General features: G+C 43.2%; 1 protein-coding gene and 1 long non-coding RNA gene across 3 annotated transcripts in view; one reads left to right on the top strand and one right to left on the bottom strand.

Annotated features, from left to right (window-relative positions):
- The window catches only part of LOC122101517, a 34,220-nt gene extending 14,736 nt beyond the window's left edge, over positions 1 to 19,484 (bottom strand). The window contains exons 1-2 of the long non-coding RNA XR_006146390.1: positions 19,400 to 19,484; positions 7,485 to 7,570 (exon numbers count right to left, since the gene is read on the bottom strand). This is a non-coding gene — a long non-coding RNA (uncharacterized LOC122101517). The remainder of the gene's footprint in view (positions 1 to 7,484; positions 7,571 to 19,399) is intronic.
- The window catches only part of LOC122101516 (CD2 associated protein), a 40,353-nt gene continuing 36,966 nt past the window's right edge, over positions 18,936 to 22,322 (top strand). For both annotated transcript variants that reach the window (XM_042671860.1, XM_042671859.1), the window contains exon 1: positions 18,936 to 19,075. In XM_042671860.1, the coding sequence (XP_042527794.1) occupies positions 19,072 to 19,075 (4 nt within the window). In that variant the 5' untranslated portion in view covers positions 18,936 to 19,071. The remainder of the gene's footprint in view (positions 19,076 to 22,322) is intronic.

Genomic DNA, 22,322 nt, shown 5'->3' with positions numbered 1-22,322 from the left:
ACTCACTCACTAAACACTTGATGTCTTCTGGGAGCCCAGATGGGTGGACGCAAACCTGCCCTGCCTGCTGACTGTGTTCTGGAGTTCCAAATGTACCTGCCACCCACTCATTGGTAAGAAACGATCTCATTGCAGCTTCTAAGCAAATGCTTGTTATTGATGCGAGGCTACTTTGACAAAGGCAAGGAAGGGACAAACCTCCACATGTAGTCAGAATATTTTCCCTCACCCATGAACCCCCGGGGCGCTACTCATGGGGCCGGTGCTGGGGCTCAGTCCTCTCTGGAGACCAGATAATCCACCTAACAGTGTCGTTTCTAAAACATCAACAGAATAACTTTTTTATTATTTCCTATACTGCTTAGATATCTGTACATTTTACTATGCATTTTAGGTACACATTACTATTAAAATATTTTTTTTCTTTTTGTATAAATTATTTTGAAAAGCATCTCTCTCTTTCTTTACTGACTTTATCATCCTTCTAATCGTTAGAATTCATTTAAGTACTCAAAATAGTTGTCTGATGTCAGAATGTCAGAACAGAAAAAAGACCTATGGTTTTACGTGTCTTGAAATGGTGTTATAAACACCTAGGATTTTTAAAAAATGAATTTGAAGTCATGGCTCTGCCACTGTATAAATGGAGGCACATTTATAATTCCCGAGCCTCCAATTCATCAATTGTGACATGGGGGCTTGCTTTAACAATGCACTTTTCTTTTCTTTTCTTTTGAGGTGCCAAGCACTGAACCCTGGGCTCTCCCACATGCTAAGCAAGTGCTCTACCTCTGAGATCCAGCCCCTTGCCAGGCACAGACTTACATCTTGAGAAGTTCAATGCTAGGATTGATGTCCTTTCCATATAGCAAATGTGCAAGGATGATTTTCAGTCATGGTGGGCTCTCAACCCAACTCCCAGGCCTAAACTAGGTCACCGGCTGGGTGCTAGTGGCATATGCCTGTAATCCTAGCCACCGGGGAGGAAGGACTGAGGTTCAAGACAGGCTTGGGCAGAAAAGTACAAAAGACCTCCTTGTCAGGGGAGAGCTGGGTGTGTGTACATACACCTGTTATTCTAGCTCGGATGACAAGGCTAGTTGATGGATACCCAGGCAAGCACCTGGGCAGGAAGTGAGACCCCATTTTAAATATGACCAGCTGAAAATGGCTGAAAGTATGGCCCAGAAGCCCTTAATTTCAAACTCCAGTACTACATGCCACCCCCCCCCCAAGGAGGTCATATAAATAATGTTGAATCAATTTATTCAGCCTTGCCCTGAAGACATGTGGTTCTTTCATTTACTAATATGCGAAACTTCCTGCAGAGAGCATAGCAGCCCGAACTCAAAGTCAAATTGGAGCTATACACAATTCTTTCTCAACAGGAAGTGTCCTCTGGTACTTTTCTGCTAGCTTTTTCTTGTCACCTGACATTTCTACACCCATTAAAAAAAATTCACCTCTGTTTATCGACAACCACAGCTTTCAGACCTTCACGAAACTCAAATAATGTTTCATTGGGCTGTGTGTTTTGAGGTAGGAGACAGGTGGGTTTAGAGTAATACTGAGTTGTTGATTGTGACAGATCATATTTTCCAGGTGCTTCTGCAGTCCAGAGTCTAACATGAAACAGAAAAATAGGAATTGTCTATCGAGATGATATGGGGCATGAGTTTGGTGCCTTCTCATTTTCCCATGTACTTTGCCCATTCATATAAGAAGATATAGCTGCCAGCTTTGGAAAGGGTCTTGCAGTTCTTTGTGAGTGCACACCAAATCGTCTGGGAAACTTGTTCCAACAATATCCCCAGGTGGTTTGAGTGCACTGTACAGTCTAACCAGCAAGCAAAGTAAAAACTTTCCTGTTTTATTTTTTCAGTGATGGAGATCAAACCTTTGACCTTGAATATGCTAGGGAAGCACGTTCTAGGTGCTTCGTCCTCAGCTCTTGTTCCTTCCTTCCTTTCTTTCTTTCTTTTTCTTTCTTTCTTTCTTTCTTTCTCTCTCTCTCTCTTTCTTTCTTTCTTTCTTTCTTTCTTTCTTTCTTTCTTTCTTTCTTTCTTTCTTTCTTTATCAGTCATGGGGCTTGAACTCAGGGCCTGGGAGCTGTCTCTCAGCTCTTCAGCTCAAGGCTATCACTCTACCAGTTGAGCCACAGCACCACTTCCGCCTTTTTTGGCTTATGTGGTGTTGAGGAATCGAACCCAGGGCCTCATGCATGCAAGGCAAGCACTCTACCACTGAGCCACCTTCCCAGCCCACCAGCTGTTTTTTTTGTTTTATTTTTTAATTATTATTATAAAGGTAATGCACAGAGGGGTTACAGTTACATAAGTCAGTTAATGAGTACATTTCTTTTTGGACAATGTCACCCCTTCTTTTGTTCTTTTCCAATTTTTTTTTCCCTCCTGGGTTTTTGGAATAGAGTCTCATATAGCTTAGAACACACAATCCTCCCACCTTAGCTCCTCTTGTGTGCTGGGATTACAGGTGTACACCACAATGGCCAGCAGGAGTTTATCTTCACATTTTCAGAGCAGTCGGTGAAGAAGGACTAGATTTTTGCTGTCACACTGGAAAAGGACAAAGTACAAGCCTGAGGAACACTCACATCCTGAGCTGTCTGTAGATAGGATTCTTGGCCTCCAGAAGTAGCTAACTGCCAACTAAAGGTAGAGTTGAGGCATAGACCGAACTTGGCAAAAGATGGCTTCAAGTAGAAAATGTGCTTTGGCTAAGTGTCTGTGGCCTGTCTCAGCAGCAAAATCCTGTAATTCCACACTTTTTGCTACAGAATCACTGTGAAGGGGTAGTAAGAGGCTTCCCTCAGCATGTGTCTCTAAGTCTTAGGTAAATTCCTCAAGTTCTTTCATAGTATTCTGAAGGTTTCTTTTTTTAATCCGTTCTGTTGTTTTTCTGCTTCGAGTTTCTGAATGAAATATGTGCTTCAACTTGACAAGTAGCCACATGGTCATTTCTTGCACTCAGTTTTTTGTTGTTGTTGTTGTTGGCATACTGTTGCATTGACATGGGAGAAAAGGCTTTGCTTTCCTATGTGAAAAAAATTTCATTTGGGAAAATAGGATAATAATAATTGCATATTGTAATATGCAAGGTCCAGTGAACTTGCTTCCTGTTTTTTTTTTTTCCCATCCTCCTTCATCTAACACATACTATCCTCTCCATAAGGAAGCAGCTGGAGACAATGGGCTTCAGGATTTGAACTCAAGAACTCATTGGCACTCAACCACTAGAGCCACACCCCCAGCCTGTGGGAAAGTAATGTAGAGCAGAGGCCTTGAGCCTTTCATCAGAGTGAAACCCTCCTACCACAGTGGCTATATCAAGATCTTTCTGCTTGATACTTGGTGCCAACAGCCTGCTTTCCTGTCATGCCAACTGCAAACAGGCTTTCCTGACAGAGCACAATTTTATACCAACCATTACAGGAACAGGAAAATCCCCACCAGCGTTTTCTTCCAGTCACTATTAGAAAAGGGTAAGTCACAGAGAGTGTAGACTTTCTTTCTCAGGCTGGTGGCCCTCTTCTGCTTCCCCGTTTGCTTGTTTTGCCTGGTTAAAAAGTGGCGATTGCATCTGACACAGGATCTGCAACTCCGTTCATTGTTGGAGTCAGGTTTCTGGTCACTGCTCAGATCTCAGCTGGCAGTGGTTTCTTCCTCCACACCCAGTGAGATCATCAGGGGAAACTCGGGCAGATTTCTACCTGTTCCTGGTTCTAGTCAGTGATTAACTTTTGCAGATCACTTTTCTACTCTGTGTGTGTGTGTGTGTGTGTGTGTGTGTGTGTGAGAGAGACAGAGAGACAGAGAGACAGAGAGAGAGAGACAGAGAGAGAGTACTTAATTCAACTGATGGAACTCTGAATCAGTCGTAAAGAGTAAGTTTCTCAGCCAGTTGTCACTGGCTCAGGCCTGTAATCCAAAAAGCTACTCAGGAGGCTGAGATCTGAGGATTATGGTTTGAAGCCAGTCTATGTATAAAAGTAAGACACTTACCTCCAATTAAACATCAAAAAAAGCAAAAAGTAGAGCTGTACCTCAAGTGGTAGAGTGCTAGCCTTGAGCGAAAAACATTCCAGGCCTTGAGTGTAAGCTCCTGGACCTGTACATGCAGGCAGGCATTCAGGAAGGCAGGCGCGCGCGCGCGTACACACACACACACACACACACACACACACACACACACACACACACACACACACACACACACACACACACACACACACACAGAGGCAGAGGCAGAGGCAGAGGAAAAGGAAGAGAAAGAGGAAGAGGAAGAGGCAGGAGAAGAAGAAAGAAGAGGAAGAAGAACAACAAGAAGATGATGATTCTCTTCTCTCCATAATCTATCAATTAACAGAAAAGGGAAAGGGAGAGATTTTTCTTGAGACACTTTGCTGTGGTCCCCCAAGGCGGAGCAAACTGTTTTCCATGCTCTCCCTTAGCTTGAGGCCAATTCACTGGCCATCTTATTAGGATCAGCCATCAGTCTCACTTAGAGCTGTATTTTCAGCATACTTTCCAGAGAAAGAGCCTCAGGTAACATCCCTACCATTTCCTCTTGAGAAGTTTACTTTATTTTCTTATTTGTATTTTCATTTGGCCAGTCCTGGGACTTGACCTCAGGGCCTGAGCACTGTCTCCAAGCTTCTTTTGCTCAAGGCTAGCACTCTACCACTTGAGCCACAGCACCACTTCAGGCTTTTTCTGTGTATGTGGTGCTGAGGAATCAAACCCAGGGATTCATGCATGCTAGACAAGCACTCTATCACTAAGCCACCTTCCCAGCCCCCTTATTTTTAAATTTTTTTGGTTGTGGGGCTTGAACTCAGGGCCTGGGTGCTGAGCTCTTTTGCTCTAGGCTAGCACTCTACCACTTTGAGCCACAGCTCTACTTCTGGTTTTCGTGGGGTCAATTGGAGGGATGAGTCTCATGGACTTTTCTGCCTGGGCTGGCTTTGAACTGTGATCCTTAGATCTCAGGCTCCTGAGTAGCTATGGTAGGCAGATATAGTCTGAGTGCACACATGGGCTTGTGAGACAGCAGGTATAGTGCAAATTTGCATGACACAGATTTCACAAAAGTGTTTGATGATCATGCACAGCAGTATTTCCCTCATTCTCTCTTGAAATTTTCAGTTCCTTGTTTCAACTGACTCCATAGACTTTAAAAGGGCATCTCCAACTCTCAACCCACGTTGCAAAAACTGTTCTCCCTGGTCAAAACAGGGCTTCCTCTGAGTTTCTCTCTTTCTTTAAGTAAAGCATTTTCCTTGGCTCTGTGGCTCAGAATTATATTTGTTATTACTGAAAAGCTTGCCAGAGTTTAGTAGGTTTAATTTCTGAACCAGAAGGATTGTATTTCTGGCTTATGGGAATTCCATCCAAGTGAGTACTTAGATCTCTTATTCAAGTAAGAAATGATTGAAAGTAAGAATTTATTACACAAGTCAGTCTTCTTTGCATATATTAGTGAACTACTACTACTACTACTACTACTACTACTACTAAAATATGGGGGAAAGATAAAGCAAAATGTAAGGTCACAAAAATAACAGAAAATTTCAAACTTTAAATGACAGTATTAAAGCTGAATTCTAATTGTTATTTATTACCTCTTTACCTATACTATTCCTTAAATGGACCAGACAGACAACACATTTATGTAAACAGATATTGGTGATTTTAGTACCCTGGTCAGTTATATCAGAAACCTAATTTTTTATTACTATCTTAGCATACATAGATTTGTTGTATCCTGTACTATTCTAAAAATCCTGTAGTTCTGAATAGCTAGTCTGTATACAAAATATCAATTTCAAGTTACAAAATGAAAATAAAATGTCCCTCTCACCCTTCCTCCTCTATTTGATTCCTCTGTCCAGCTGTATGGTGGTCTGTACTAGTTTCTTAGATTTCCTTCCAGAAACACAGCTGTGTGTATCATGTATACATACCATGTGTGTTTCTAGCAAGTGCCTTGCTTATTTTGTTCAACATCCATCTCGCTCCCCTGAAAGAATATCAAGCTAACAGGCAAATCCAAGTGTCTATTATAACCAGAGTTCCTGACGCAATTTCATTTCCTCTATTCAGCTGGATGGAACCATAGAGCGTCATGTCCCACAGGACAAGCCAAGATCAGAAAGATGAATTTCCCATGTTTTTTCTTTATCTTTTCTTTTCTTTTTTTTTGGGGGGGGGGGGCCATGGGGCCTGAACTCTGGGCCTGGGCGCTGTCCCTCAGCTCTTCAGCTCAAGGCTGGCGCTCTACCACTTGAGCCACAGCGCCACTTCCAGCTTTTTTCTTTTTGCTTATGTGGTGCTGAGGAATCGAACCCAGGGCCTCAGGCATGCAAGGCAAGCACTCTACCACTGAGCCACCTTCCCAGCCCCCCATGTTTTTTCTCATGTGTGAAACCTATACATTGTCATTGTCATCATCATCATCATCATCATCATCATCATCATCATCATCATCATCGTGTAAAATTATACTGTTGGGAAGGAGTCTGCTGGAAGGGGCATGAAGAAAGAAGATGACAGAGGTTAATATTATCTAACTGAATTATATATATGTATGAAGGAAACATACTGAAACCCATAAAAACTTTTTAAAAAGCAGAAGAGAGGAGGAAAGTGTGTTAGAATGAGTAATACAGAAGGGATGGATTTGATCAAAGTACATTTTATACATGACTGTAAGTCTTACAAGGAAACTCCTTTGTAATTTCTACTATCTGAATTCCCACTTTTCAGACGCATTGTATTGTATGGCACTCAATTTTTTAAAATAATTTTTTGAAAGTAATTACATACATTTCACAATTCCACAGCACTGTGGGAGAATGATACTTAAAGTCACAAACACATTTTAACCTTCACAAGGCAAACTGTCATTATCATGGTCTGTAATGAGCTTTGACAATACAACTGTTTCTTTGACATCAGGTAATATGCACATTTCTTTCTTTTTGCTTAGTGTTAGATGCTCCCTCTTTCTCTCTTATTCCCTCCCTCCCATTGCTGCCCTTGAGCTGCTTGGTTTGTTTTATCAATGTCCAGTGGCACTTGAGTTTCGAAACAGAGCTAAATGAGGAGAGAGATTGGGCAGCCAACATCCATTGTGCTGGCGTGGACACAACACAGGCACAAGGCCAGCAGGAGCACTGCAGTGTTACATTCCCTTTGTCAGAGATGGCCTTTATTGGCTTTTTTGTTTTTGAAACAGGTTTTCTCTATTTTATTTACTTATTTATTTTTTGTCCACAATGACCTCAAACTTAATGATCCTTCTGCCTTGACTTTCTTACTACCCGGGAATACAGGTACATGTCACCTTGCATAAACTAAATTGTGGCCATAGTGGAGATGATACCCCTTCTGCAGGTATCAGCTGCACTGGAATGACCAGATTCCACAGGTGGCAGCAGGAGGGGCTCCTCCCTGGCTCCTTACCTCTGTGCACATTCTTCCCAGGTGACTTGCGGAGACATAGCTGAACCTAGTTAATTATTCAGTTCACAGTGCTGAGGCTGCTCAACCTGGAATAGATATAATCTCTGTCATTGACTCTTGATAAGATGTACAAATAAGCAGAAACAAAGCCTCTCCCCCTAAAAATGTCCCTCTCCTAAATCTGTGGAAGCTATGAATATGCTATATTACATGACCAAAGACAGCTAGGATAGATTCATGTTGCTAATGTATTCATTTTAAAATGGGGAGGATTTCCTAGATTGCTCAGGTAGGCCTGATGTCACTGAAAGTAGAAGGAGGTGGAGGCACAACATGGGCATATGCATCTGTAATTGAGAGGCTGAGGTAGGAGCATTACCACTTCCAGGACAGCCTAGGCTATATACCAGGACCTTGTCCAAAACATAACAACAAGAAGATTGGATGGAAGAAAACAGAATAATATTCAGCAGAAGCTTGACCAGCAACATGTAAAATTGTTGGCTTTGAGGACAGAAAAGGGGAAACAAGAATCAAGGGGTGTGAGTGGCTTCCAGAAGATAGAGAATAAAATGAATTCTATTTAGAGCAAGAAGAAATGCTAAGAAAGAGTTTGGGAGGGGGCTGGGAAGGTGGCTCAGTGGTAGAGCGCTTGCCTTGCATGCCTGAGGCCCTGAGTTCGATTCCTCAGCACCACATAAGCAAAAAGAAAAAAAAAGCCAGAAGTGGCACTGTGGCTCAAGTGGTAGAGTGCTAGCCTTGAGCTGAAGAGCTAAGGGACAGTGACCAGGCCCAGGGTTCAGGCCCACGACCGGACCTAAAAAAAAAAAAAAAGAAAGAGTTTGGGAGTCACACTATATCCTTTCCATACCAATGAATGTCCGTAAGATTCTTATTTTTAAAATTTGTTACTATCATTTTTTTTCAGTGGATGCTGGGGATGGAATCCAGGGCTTAGAAAGTTGAGCCATGTATGGTGACACACACCTGTAACCCCAGGACTCTAGAGGAAGCTGATTCAAAAGGATTACGAGTTCCAGAATACATAACAAGCTTCAACTTGTCTCAACAAAACAAAATACAACAACACAACACTGAAGACCGCTCTATATGCTTTTGAGTAGATAAGCTATTACTTCTGGCAGATTTACCTCTGGAGAAAGGAATATTGGTAAGCAATTTTATATTCAAGCAAAGACATTCTGAATACTGTACTCAGTGCCTAGACACAAGAGAAATAGAGTGAGAAAAGGGGCTGAAAAATTGTGCCTGCTCAAAATTCCTTTTAATTGAACCTCTAAAGTTTTAAGAAATTTAGAATCATAATTTTTAAAATTATTATTCTTGCATGCTAAAATTTTAATCTTTGATGGGGATATCCAGTTATGATCAGGACTTCTGATGAAAACTGAACTTAATACCTGATTTGGAATTGAGTCAAAGTATGCATTTGGTGTACTTTTGATGCTCAGCCATGCTTAGGAACCATTTATTTATTGGATCTTTACATATGAAAGAACCTGGATAATCTGTCAATAGAAAGATAAACATCTGTACAGTGTAACACAAGACCATTTAGCAACTTGATGCCTGGCTAGAGCCCTTGTTATGTTCTGACTCACTCAGGGGCAGAGCCCTTTTATAATTCTAAACATATAAAGCAGTTTACATCCTGATGATGAATAATTCAGAGGATTAACATGACTATGTATTAAAGGATCATCACCCAGTGAAAAGCCAGAGTAGGAAGAGTTTGTCAGAGTTTTGGGATGCTATGCAGAGTTAAGCTTATGAGGACATTTAAAATCAGTAGAATGTGGGCAGCTTCTTTTTCTCAAACATTATGAGACAAAAACAGACAAACAAACTTAAATTGCAGTCTTACACCAAGCACCCTCAAATCAAATCCGGTTATATCACAACTTTACATATAAAAGATGGAGCTGCGCAGTGCAGTTAAGTAGTAGTTTACTCAGCATGTGGGTAGGCTGTGAATCAGTCCACAGTATTGACCCTCCCCCCCCAAATTCCATGAAAACACACACACACACACACACACACACACACACACAAGTCATCAATAACAGGTTGAGACACTTACACTAGCTTTCTTGGATACACGTTCCTGCTTCACTGTTTCTAGTTACTTTCTTACATTTCTGATTTCAGAAGTCCCTAAGCTAACCAATACAGGCTGTATTACAGACAATGACTCTTCTCACTATGGTAACAGTTGCTCAAGTTGCTTTTCATGGTAATCCTAAAATTAGTTGATTTATGAACATTTTTCCAATTTAGCCAAACTTTCTTTTGCCTTGAACGATGATTTGCTCACAGGTTCCAGTGATTGGCAAGTCTGTATCTTTGGGGAGAGCCATTATTCTGCCTTCCACTTCTCCCATCTTCTACTAAGCTCTTCCACTGCCTAAACTCAGTTGCAAAGCAACTGTCTAGGCAATCAGTTTGCCAGGGCCATTGACATCTCATCCCTCCTCCCTCCTTTGCTTACCTAGGGAAAAGAGGAAAGTATCAAAGAGCAAATAAGCACTTAGAAAACAACTACTTGCATACCTAGAATACAGCATTCTTAAAAACGAGGGGGAAAATGATGTTTGTTATGAAAATTAGCCAAGTATAAAGATTGACAGAGCTGATGATTTGTAGACAATAAATAATAATATATAAATAAATATAGATGCAAATATTCTAAATCTCCTAAGACAAATGGAAACAATGAGCTATAATTTCTCTCCTATCCTGTGGACAAAGGTCAAAACATTGCTAACATTCAATTTTGAAGACAGGACAGACTACTGAAGAACAGTAATTAGCATAATTGTTTTGGAAGGCAACTTGGCAACATTTAATCCAACTGCAACTGTGTGGATTTTGCTTTAGTGGCTCCATTTTTAGAGACTAATTCTCACAATCACCAGTGTATTACATCTATGCAAAGATGTTCAGCCAGGTGGTGTTTATGATGTCCCTTCCCTCCTGCCCACCCAAATCCTACCAACTTGGAAATATTCACATCCTTATTATTATAGAATTTTTGAAGGTAAACCAGTGGAGGGCACCATTTGAAGGAACACCCTAGCATGGATCTATATTTAGTGTTAGGCAGAAAAAGTAAATTGCAGAGCAGTGTGCATAGCATAATTAGGAACTATTTGCATGCTAGGAAATGAAAGTTTAGTAGATGTAAATCGAACTATTAATAGTGGTTGTTCTGCACAAGATTCCTGGGACGTTGGTCCTTTGTTTTACCTATTTCTGTAGTGTTTGAATTTTGTTAGACAAGCATTTAAAATTTTTCAGAAATATAAAATTATGGGTTGTTAAAAAATGTAGGACTAGGGCTGTAGCTCAATGATAGAGTATTTGCCTAGCACCCATGAGGCCTTGGGTTTGAGCTTTTGCACTGCAAAAAAAATCCCCTCTTAATTGAATGAGAGAATGAATATAAAATGACTTTCAGGCTTTTAGTTGATTGACATTTCTCTCACACTAATTTGTTTAAATTCAAGTTCCTCCTTCTGGAGTTTCTTGCCCCCAAAATGATCTGTCCCCTTGTATTTTCAATTCCTGTCTCCTCTAAGAGTCTGCTCTGTGTTCCTTTCCCTTTCATGTTGGTTCTCAAAAATAGCCACCACGACCCATCAATTAACACTTCCATTTGAGGAAGAGAAATGGAAGGTGAACTGAAGAGACGGAAGTCTGCTAAATGCTTTCATTTCCTTGGACCTTGGAAACTGCTGATCTTTTAACAGAACTCTAATGTTGGTGATGACAATGTATTTTCATTCTGCAGATGTTTTCCATAATCGGTGAATTAGGTTCAGACACTTTTTGTGTATCATGAATCTAAGTGCTTGCTTTTGTTCCTGATGTTAGGTTCAACCTCACATTGGTAGTGACTACTCTCCTTAGCAGGATGCCAGGTACAACCTTGTGCTGTAATAACCTGGATGTCCTCATTTTTTGCATACTTTTTGGGGTGAGAGGCAAGGTTTGAAGGATAGGGTGGTGGTTTTATGGTAGAAAGAGGACACACATGTGAATATAAACACAAATGCATCCTGGTGAGGCTGAGGAAGCCACAGTTACTTGCTCAGGGTAGGCTACTGGGCAGATCTGGCCTGTCCAACATTTTCTTACACCAGCATTTCTTTCTTAGGAAAGCTTACAACCTTGTTAATACATAGGATATATCTATCTTACATATACTTCTCTGACTTTTCTGAAATGGTATTTTTAATAGAAATCAAATAAATAAAAGTTAACTTAAAAATATTACTTGCTTACAGGGATTATTATTTTCACTAAAAATGAGAATGAAACACTCAGGCAAAAATTTTAGGTAATCCCATCTTGGCCAGTTAGTTCCAGGAAAGATTTTCCCCAGAGTATTGTATCGTTTATTTATAATTATAGTTCACAGTTGGGTATGGCGGGGTGTGCATATAATTCCAGAGTATTGTACCGCTTATTTATAATTATAGCTCACAGTTGGGTATGGCGGGGTGTGCATATAATCCCAGCACTTGGGAACCTTGAGGCAGGAGGATTGAGAATTTGAAGGAAGCCTCGGCTGTACAGCAAAATCTGGTCTCAACAAGGAAAAAAAATGCTCACTTCACTGAAGTAACAATTCCTTAATTTGACTCTTGGAGATAAAAATAATTTGGGTTCTTTCAAATTTAGTTTTGTTAACTTATTTTTGTAGTGCTAGAGATGGAGGAGCCCAGGGCCTGTGCATGCCAAGTAAATGCTCTGCCACTGACCTACCTCCAGCCCATAGAATATAATTACTGATAATTAACCTTCTGTGAGCCAATAGCTGGAATGAATGTCAAGAGGAGTGGGGCAGTCCCAGACCTCAAGGACTTCACCCACAGAACAGGAAATGAAAGTCATATGAAAATAGCTATCTTTGCAAAAGAAAACACACCAAATATCCTAGCAAAGGAATACAGAAGGGCAAGTTTCATGAAGACAAGAGAATATACTCCAGAATCGTGTAGGAGGGCATATAAAAAGAAACAGGGCTGGAATGTGGCTTAGTGGTAGAGTGCTTGCCCAGCATGCATGAAGCCCTGGGTTTGATTCCTCAGTACCACATACACAGAAAATGCTGTAAAGTGCTAACCTTGAGCAAAAGAAGCTCAGGGACAGTGCCCAGGTTCTGAGTTCAAGCCCCAGGACTTGCTAAAAAAGCAAGCAAGCAAGCAAGCAACTAACAAATGATGTACATATATGTGTTTAAAATCCTTGAGCTCCATCAAGGGTAGGAATGGTGTCTCCTTTATCTTTTTCCCCATATAAGCCCAGTACCTGACAGACAGCAGGTCTTCAATGAATGATAAAGGGGAAATAAATTGGCCTTAAGCATTTAGTTGGTTCTGGTCATTTCCTGGCTGGTACTTACAACTACTGAAGGATGATTCTGGTTTTTTTTTTTTTTTTTTCTTCTCTTCCTTCTCTTTCAACAAAGGAAGAAATCCCAGCTCAAGAAGGAAACTGATGTAAGATAGGCTGGAATAGCAGCTATGGAATTGGCCTTGAATTTAAGCACTGGCTCTGCCATTTCATAGTTTGGTGATCTCAGGCAAGTTAAATAACTTGGTTTCTTCATCTTTAAAATGGACACAACAGTATTACTAATCATGTTGACCTGGCAGCCATGTCTGATGAGGTATATACAGGGTTTAGTCTGAGACTAAATATGGTATTAACTGTCATTAAGTTTCTTGCCACTAATAGTGAATGATACTACCTATCTCACTGCTTTCAAAGAGATTTCACACTGTTAATATAGAAAGCTTTGTTATAATGGTCCCATTATTCTGTGAAAATGTATTTGGTGGTAAGGGAGGGTTAGAAGATCAAAGAGGATACCCAGGAAGGCTTATTAAACCAGACAAACTGGATTGGCAGTATGAAGACAGGGTTTAAGTGGAGAGACGTGGTATAAGATACAGAAAGGGGGAGGGAGGAAGGGAAGAGAGAAAAGGATGAGAATATGTTAGAAAGGGAATGTTAGCACAAGAATAAAATTATCAGGTTAATTCAGATGTTATTTAATGGGGAGAAAGAGGATGAGGCCCATGTCAAAAAAAAGCAAAAGGCGATGGGGTGACAGAAGCCATCTGTGTAGGATGACTCAGTTTCCCTGATTATAAAATGAAGGTACTGGTAGGAGCCTCAGGGTGGGGAGGCTGAGGCCACTTCAAGTGGCCCTTCCACAGATAAGCAGATCTGAAAAAAGGCAGTTGCTGGCTGAGGAGGTGAGGGCTGAAGTGTGGTAGGGAGGTACCTATAAAATGTGGTGTGTTTGTGGGAGTGGTAGGACATGGCCCGGAATCTGGCAGAATGGAATATGAATGCTCAGGTGTAACCAGAGAGAAATGTTTTGGTTTAAAAGCTTCTTGTGTCTTGGCAGGCATTTAATTCTGGGCATCGAAATAATGTCACTGTATACCCAGGAACGTTCCCCCACCTCACAAACATGAGAACAAGGTATTTTAAAAGCTTCATTGTCAGATGGGATGTAACTCTTATTGTCATCAGTGCACTTAAAGAAGTGGAGATCTGATCTGAAATCATGTCCATTTCTTGTTTCAAAAGCAAGAATAGGTAGACAGATGTGTTATGTAATAATTAGATGAGGTTCTTTGTGTGTGTGTGTCCTATTAGGATAGCTGCAGAAATGCCCTGATGTCCAAGAGACAATAATTATGGACAGAATCCTCTCTCATGAGTTCCTTTGTGTTTTTATTCAAAAACAATTAGAAAATATCTTAGCTGACTTAGCTGGAAATCACATTCCATGAAGGCAGAGTATGTAGCTGCTGAGATACGGATCTCACAGATCCTAGCATAGGAAGTTATTTCCTATGTTACGTTTAAAATTGCTTATGTGATTTTTGTATTAGTAAAAAAAATTACTACTGTGCTTGAGAATAACGGTGCTGAATCAATGTATTTTTTATTTACCCTTAAAAAAAAAACATTACTGAGGCTTGAATTTAAAACCTTGCATTTGGTACGCTCGAGCTGGTATGAACAGAGGGTTTTGCAAGCTTTAATCACATCACAGTGATTGAGCTGATAATTTCCTGCAATGGATTTCTAAATAAAGACTTAACATTGAAGCTATACAAGTTTAAATGTACTGTAAGTTAGCCAAGCCACAACAAGATAACAATAAAACTGCCCAGGAAACCTAATACTTTGGAACTAAGAAAACAACAGCAACAACAAAAAGAATTAGTTGCTTGCAATATTTGAGTGAAACAAATACTTTATAAATGATATTTGTCTTCAATATAATCTTCCTGGTGAAACACTTTTGTTGTTGTTGTTGTTGGTCATGGGGCTTGAACTCTGGGCGTGGGCGCTGTCCCTGTGCCTGTCTTCAGCTCAAGGGGAGCTCTCTACCGTTTGAGCCACAGTGCCACTTTCAGTTTTCTAGTGGTTTATTGGAGATCAGTCTCACAGACTTTCCTGCCCAGGCTGGCTTTGAACTGTGATCCTCAGATCTCAGCCTCCTGAGTAGCTAGGATTACAGGCGTGAGCCACCGGTGCCCGGCTTTGGTGAAACACTTTTTAACCATATATTAAGAATATGATGAGTTTTAATATATACTCTGCTTAATTTCTAAGAACACTTTAGAAAGGTGTGATGTTTGGTTACCATCCTGTGGTCCTAAATTGGGTCATTAACATAGAAATTGTAGCACTTCTTTGAAGCCAGGTCAACAGCACTCAGTAGTTAACAGAGGGAGGAAATGATCAGAATGCTGGCAATTCATTTGTCCTGGAATACAAAAAGTACAAGGACAAATGGATGGCAACAACCCTAATTCAATATAAAGATAACAATGAAAGAAATGAAGCAAAAGTAAAAGATGAGGTAGGTGTAGTAGTGTACACCTCTAATCCCAGTTCAAGAGAGGCTGAGGAAGAAGTATTGAGAGTCTGAGCTCATTCTAGGTTACACAGTGAATCTTTCAGAAAAAGGAAGAAGAGAAAATCAAAGATAATGTTTTTAGCTGAAAGAATTTTGAAGCTATATTTAATGTAGCTTTTTCCCCCTCTCCTGTGACTAATAATTGCTACAGAAGAAAGCTATGTTTTGAGCTGAGGTTACTGTTAGCCAAATGAAAATGTATAAAATACAGACCTATGTATTCTTTGAAGGCTTTTGAAAGGTTGGAAACAAGAGTTTTAAGAAGAGCACCGTGGAGCAATTGCTGGTATTTTATGTACTTATGCACAACTGCGTGGTTATGTATTATTTTTGTACGTTTAGAAGTGAGTACAAAGGAGTTCCATTGACCATCTTTGGAAGACAGTACCTTTGGGAATGTGATTCTTTTCCCAACCTCTGTATGGGTCCTATTTCTGATCTTTGCAATTTTTTTTTTTTTTTTTTTACAGTCATGGAGTTTGAGCTCACGGACTTGAGCTTACTAGGCAGGTGCTCTAACACCATATCCTCATGTCTTTCTGTTGTATGAGCCAACACTGGATGCTTACCTCAACGGAATAAGGGTTTCTAATTTGCTAATTTTAATTTTTAAAATTCTCAAACACAGGGGCTGGGAAGGTGGCTCAGTGGTAGAGCGCTTGCCTTGCATGCATGAGGCTCTGGGTTCAATTCCTCAGCACCACATAAGCACACAAAGCTGGAAGTGGCGCTGTGGCTCAAGTGGTAGAGCGCTAGCCTTGAGCTGAAGAGCTGAGGGACAGCACCCAAGCCCAGAGTTCAGGCTCCACGACCGGACCCCCCGCCCCCCCCCCCCAAAAAATAATTCTCAAACACATATAGCTCATTATGGAGATAAAGCAGATTTTGGAATTTCTAGGACAGAACTAATAGCAAATATTTCTTTAATCACATTGTCAGATCATGCAACTTACATCTGATTAATATGTTCAGCTTACCTATTTGACCTCTGCCTTCAGTTGTTAAAAACTTTAATATGAATTATATATAAAATCTGAGTAACCAAATTATTTTATATATTATATAACTACTTTCAAATGTGATTTTATTATCAAAAGCACAATTCCCATTTTTGTTTTCCTTAACTTTTCTTCAATTCTTTTTTTTGTCAGTTATTGGCCTGAATTCTGGGCCTGGGCGCTATCCCTCAGCTCTTCAGCTCAAGGCTAGCGCTCTACCACTTGAGCCACAGCGCCACTTCTGGCTTTTTCTGTTTATGTGGTGCTGAGGAATTGAACCCAGGGCCTCATGCATGCAAGGCAAGCGCTCTACCACTGAGCCACCTTCCCAGCCCCCCTTTCTTCAATTCTTATTGTCCTTCCTTTAGAAATTTAGGGTTCTAGGAATCTAGGAAGTTTGTCTTTTCCAACAGATGTTTATTTTCCCTTGTTTCCTGAAACATGTCGTTTTATGCTTTCCAGCTTTCTCACTTTCCCAATCTTAGTCTACCTTTTTTCGTTTTCTTTTTTTTTTTCCTCCTTCTCTCTAATAAGATAGGATTTTATTGCATTGCCCAGTTTGGCCCGAATTGTCCAGCTTAAAGGATCTTCCTGCCCCAGCCTCCCAAAAAGCAACTGGAACTACAGTTATGTGCCATTTCTCAGGCTGTCTACTCTTCTATAGGATGCTTGAGTTACACAGATTTCTTAAAGGCTTAGGGATATTTGAGTGCATATGCATCTCTGCTTAGTTCTAGAGGAATGCTTTCAGACTGTTTCCAAGACTTAATCAATTCAGTTTCTTGCCCAAAGCTATGTATTTTCCTTTAATTCTCATGGATTTGACTTTCTCTGCTTGATACTTGACTTTTTATTAAATTTCTGTTCATGTTGCATCTTCTAGTTAGCCTGCAGTCATTAAGGAGATGCAGCTATTTTTTTCTCCTTTTTAATTTACTCCTAAGGGGACAACAATGAACTCAACACTTGCAAATGTTGGGTAGAAAGGAACTGTTGCTGCAATTTCAATGCTAAGCAACTAGCCTGTGGTGGTGGTACAAGCCAGCAACAGCTAGGTAAGAGGAAGAGGGTGATCAACAGTTCAATACTACACAAACAGCGTTCGTGTTTAGTTGTGCATAATCTATATGTTCCTTTTTTCCTTCTGGCTTTTGGATCTCATAAGCCTCATTCAAAAAAACATTATGTTAACTTATTGTGTGCGTGTGCCAGTTTGAGAGCTTGAGCTCCGTCCCTGAAGCTCTTGCTTGACTTTTCTCCACTGAAGGCTGGCCAGTTGAGCCATCCCTCCACTTCTGGCTTTTTTTCTTTTCTTTTTTTTGGCTGGTTCATTGGAGCTAAGAATTTTTGAACGCTTATTCTCAGATCTCGGCATCATGAGCAGCTAGGATTACAGGCCTGAGCCACTAGTGTCTGGCTATATTAAAAATAAGTAATAAAGGGTGACACTGATGTATTCATAAACTTGTTAAATGGAAACTTCTTTTTAGAACTACTGAGTAAAAAAAAAAATCAAGGCGGAATTGGAATATGGCAAAAGCAGGTTTACAGGAAAGGGGGAACTGACAGATACGCTCACAAGATTATCGCTCTGTACGGTGCAGACTCGAGCCAGGTGAACCTATCCAAATCCCCCCAGCCCCAGGTCATGGTTCGAAAGGGGGCGGGCAGTTCTGGCGATGGACGAGGGAGAACTCAGGGATAAGCACTCTCCAACACCCCAGACACAACAGCACTGGCCAAGGAACTGATCGGCACGAGAAGGGAGGACACACACTGGTTGCACTGCTATCTGTTCGGAACGAGAGGAATCGATCATCCCAGGCCCTCGGCTCCACCGCTATAAACGCAGAAGGGCCTCGGGTCGGTCTCCCGCTACCCAGCGCCCCGGGCCCGCCGCCGGCTTCGAGGTGGACATGGCGGCCCGGCGCGCCCGTCCTCTCGGCCGCCCCTTCACCGCCCGGTTTCCCGCGGCCGCTAGGGACAAACCCAGGCTCAAGTGTGACCCTTTTGTAGCCGAGTCCGGGCCCCAGCCCCGCGGTCCGGCACCTGGGCGGGAAGAAGGAAGGAGAGCGCCGCCGCCGCCGCGCACAGCCGCCGCCTCCGCCCGCGCGCCGCACCTGGGCGCCCGGCCGTGACGTCACGACACCTGGCGCCAGCCGAGGGGGCGGGGTCGGGAGGACGAGGGAGTTCTCGCGAGAGCTTCCTCCGTTCCCCGCGCCCGGGCCCAGCTCTCCGCACCGTCGGGGCTGGAGCCGCGTCGGACCTGGGCGTCGCGTTCCGTGGGAGCGGCGAGGGCCGAGCTCCGGGGTGGGCGCGGACGGCCGGAGCGCAGCCGCGGGGCTCGAGGCCCCCCCGCAAGCGACTCCGCCGGCGGCGGCGTGCGGGCGTGCGGGCGGGGCGTCCCGCCGCCGTGGCTCCGGCGGAGGCCGAGCGCGGGGAGCCGCGGCCGCGTCGTCGGCCGGGCCCGGCCGGGGGGCGTCGCGGGCGGATGGAGGCCCCTCCTCGCCCCGCCTGATCGGGAGGGGCGGGCGCAGCGCAGCGCGGGGCCCGCCTCCCGCCCAGGAGCCTCGGGAGGAGCGGCGGGCGCCGGGCAGGTCCCCGCCGGAGCCCCAGCATGGGTAAGACTCTCGGGGTGCGGCGCGGGCCGGGGGTCCGGGTCCCGCCGGGAGGCCGAGGCCTCCGTGAGGGTGGGCCGAGGGCCCGCGGGGTCACGGCCTCCGTGGGGGTCGGGGATCGCCGCCCTGCCTTCCACCTGGCTCTTCGGGCGGAGCGAGGGCTCGGGGCGCCTCGTCCCGCCGTGTCCGGCCGGGCTCTCGGGGAACGTCGGAGGGGGGCGCCCGGGCGCCAGTCCTCCCCCCCCCCCCCGTCCCCCCAGCTCCGCGCCCCACGGCCGGGCTGGAAGTCCGTCCCGAGCCGCCCTCCCGGGCCACCGCGCAGCTTACCCCCGAAGCACGGGTCCGCGGGGCAGCGGGGGGCGTCGCGGAGCTGGAGCTTTCCCGGGCGTGGGATCGCGTTTGCAGCTGTGCACACGCGCGCGAGGCGGGGAGCGACTGCGCCCCCCTCCCCCGACCTCCCCGCAATCGCCGGGGATGTTGGGCCGGACGGCGAAGTCCGGGTATTCGCGGGCCCCGCTTTCGCCGGGGCCGTACGCGGGCCCGGGGCGTTTCGACCTTCCCCGGGAGGAGGTTGGCGCCTGGGAGGACTCAGCGTGGCACGCTCGGGGGAGCAGCTTCCTGTTTGGAGTTAGACTTCCTCGCTGAGAAAAAGTACCAGGCCCTTTGATCACATTGTTTTCTGGGAGCTTTGCGAAGTCCGGGGTCGGGGAGAGCGGCCTCGCCCCCTCGCAGCTCGGTCTGAAAAGGAGTCTTGTTCAGTGAGTTGCGCCCGGGCAGCGACTCCCTCCATAGGGAAACGCAACTTGGAAGAAAGGACAGATTTCTTTTTTTTTTTTTTAAATCCCCTTCCCTCAATCAGATTCGTGCCACCTTGTAAGGCAGCAGATGTTGGCTAGGAGCAGCACCAAGGCTGGTTTTGTGGAGCAGATCAGGGAAGACGCTATCACCTCTTCCAGTGGAAAGTTGGCACCGCTTCCTGTCAACAGACCATTACTAAAATTAATAATTCATGAAACGGACAAAAATAATTGAGTGTCGCCACACATGCGGAGTACTGCTGATGTGGCACCGCTGCCCACACTGCCGCGGGGGGGGGGATGCTGTGAGCATAGTATTTAGACACACTCGCCCAGCTATTCTGTTTTCTTAGACCTTCTAATTTTATGTTCTCCGTTCCTCCTACTTTCAGGTACTTTTTATATGCACAGTGCTTTTGAACTCGGAGTAGATAAAGTATCTGCCCTCTGGAACATTAAAATGTATTTTTCCCCCCCAGTTGATTGAGCTTATAGGGTAATCGTGGGTCTGTTCCTTTACGCATCAAATTTTAAAGTGTCTTTAACTAGTTTATGTGAAAATGTTTCCAAAAGTAAACACACATTTTGTCTCTCAAATACAGCACAGAATGTAATTAAACTCTTGGTGACCTCGAGTCATAATTTATAACATGCCATAGCCTTGGTGCCTTGGGCATCGGTTGGATTGTGTCTAGGACTGTTATTCCTATTGCAGAATAACATTTCTTGGCATTCTGAAGTTACCTTTAACTACAAGCTGGTATCTCCCCCCTGCCCCACTTTCCTATTGGATGTGCTTATAACTGTAATTATTGTCTACCATCACCACCTATTTTGAAATGTGGAAATCATATTTACATTTGTGATTCTGTGTAGAGGAAAAACCAGTAAACAATTAGATGAATGCCAACTCTCGGTCTTTGTAATCTCCTTTTCGTTGGCAAGAGGCTTTTTCTTAGTGAGTTGTTTTGCTCTGTTTAGGTAAGTTGCCAGATAGTTTTTGTTGGCATACTGTCAACTTGACTGTCTAAAAATGTAATTTTGAAGGTTTGTTTCATGGTGTGTTTGTGAAACATTTCCAATAGATACATACTTTAAATTTACTTTAAATTAAAATTTATTTTAAATTATTTTAAAATTCTCAAGTTTCATTTTTTTGGTTTTGTTGTTAGCTACTTTCTGTACATTTTGAGTCTGATAAAAATGTTTAATTTACTGATGTTGTGTAAAGAAATGTTAGGTGTCAGGGAATGAATACTGGCAGACAAAGAGGTGAGATGACTTGATTTTGGTGAATAGGGCTGGGTTGCAGGTCTGTTCCCTAGGTTAACTGGAGACACTCCAGTGAGTTTCTAGTGGTTGTATTCAGAAAAGAATGATGCAAATACAACTTTACAATGGGTAATCCTTACTGTGGTTCTTTGACTTTCTTGACAGTAGAAAACAAAACCTACTACAGATTGAGCACACAGTTTAGGGACCAAGTAACATCAGTAGTTAGGCAGTGTTTCTAGATAAGACAAAGAGAAGGCTAGTCCGGCAAATCTGGGTGGAGGTTCATACCTGCCCCACCTCTAGTCAACGTTAGGCAGTATGTGTAGCAAAATGTAGTGTGTAGATACAAGTGGAGCATGTCAGTGGTGTGGGAGTGAGATTGTGGTGAGGAGGTCCAGACTAGCATCCTGGGGCGAAAAGAGAGGGAATGGCATCTGGCAATTGGCCTCAAAGACCTAACCAGGGAAACAACCCCAGACAGGGTCTAGGACTTTTATGAGGGATATAGAGTAGGGTTCTCTCCCGCCCCTCCCTTCCCCCAGGGATCATGAGATCCTGAGTTTGGTTATTGAAAGTATTGAGGATGAGCCAAGCAGTAATGCTAACAGGATTCTGAGCCCCTCATCCATGGACCTCATTGGTCAACATGTGGTGAACTAGTCAACATTAGTAGCTGAATATATAAGTGATCCTGAATAACTTTGGGTTTTAATGGGGGTAGTCTGTCTCTCAAATAATCGAGAACATTTCTTTTAACCTCTCTTTTGTTTGGTCCTAGGATTTAATACGCTTGCTTTTCTTTTGCTGCCATCTTTTTCAGATTGCTTCCTTTTCTTTCAGGCTGGAAGTATGAGACAGTGGAAGCCTAATCTAGTATCTACAGTGCTTTACCAGTGCCACTTAGCGCAGGGTGTGTAGCATCTAATTACTAGGGCTTTCCAGTAGAGAGATAGTTTTGAGTATAGTTATAGTAACAGTTAACCACCAATATTAAAAGGTTTTGGGGCCAGGGTTGTAGCTCTGTTGTATGTAGCTTCGTGGTGTAGAGCCCTTTAGCATTCATGAGACTCCAGCAGGAAGGTGTATCAAGAAGGGAAGGAGTTGCTGATTAGAGATTAATGAACTTTTTTTTTAATGAAAATTTCTCAGAATCCTTGATTCTGATAAAAATACTTCTC

Source organism: Dipodomys spectabilis, unplaced genomic scaffold (assembly GCF_019054845.1).
Source record: "Dipodomys spectabilis isolate Male_0828 unplaced genomic scaffold, ASM1905484v1 ptg000669l, whole genome shotgun sequence".
Taxonomy (NCBI): domain Eukaryota; kingdom Metazoa; phylum Chordata; class Mammalia; order Rodentia; family Heteromyidae; genus Dipodomys; species Dipodomys spectabilis.
Note: the sequence above shows the minus strand (reverse complement) of the source record. Positions and strands in the feature narration are given on the sequence as shown.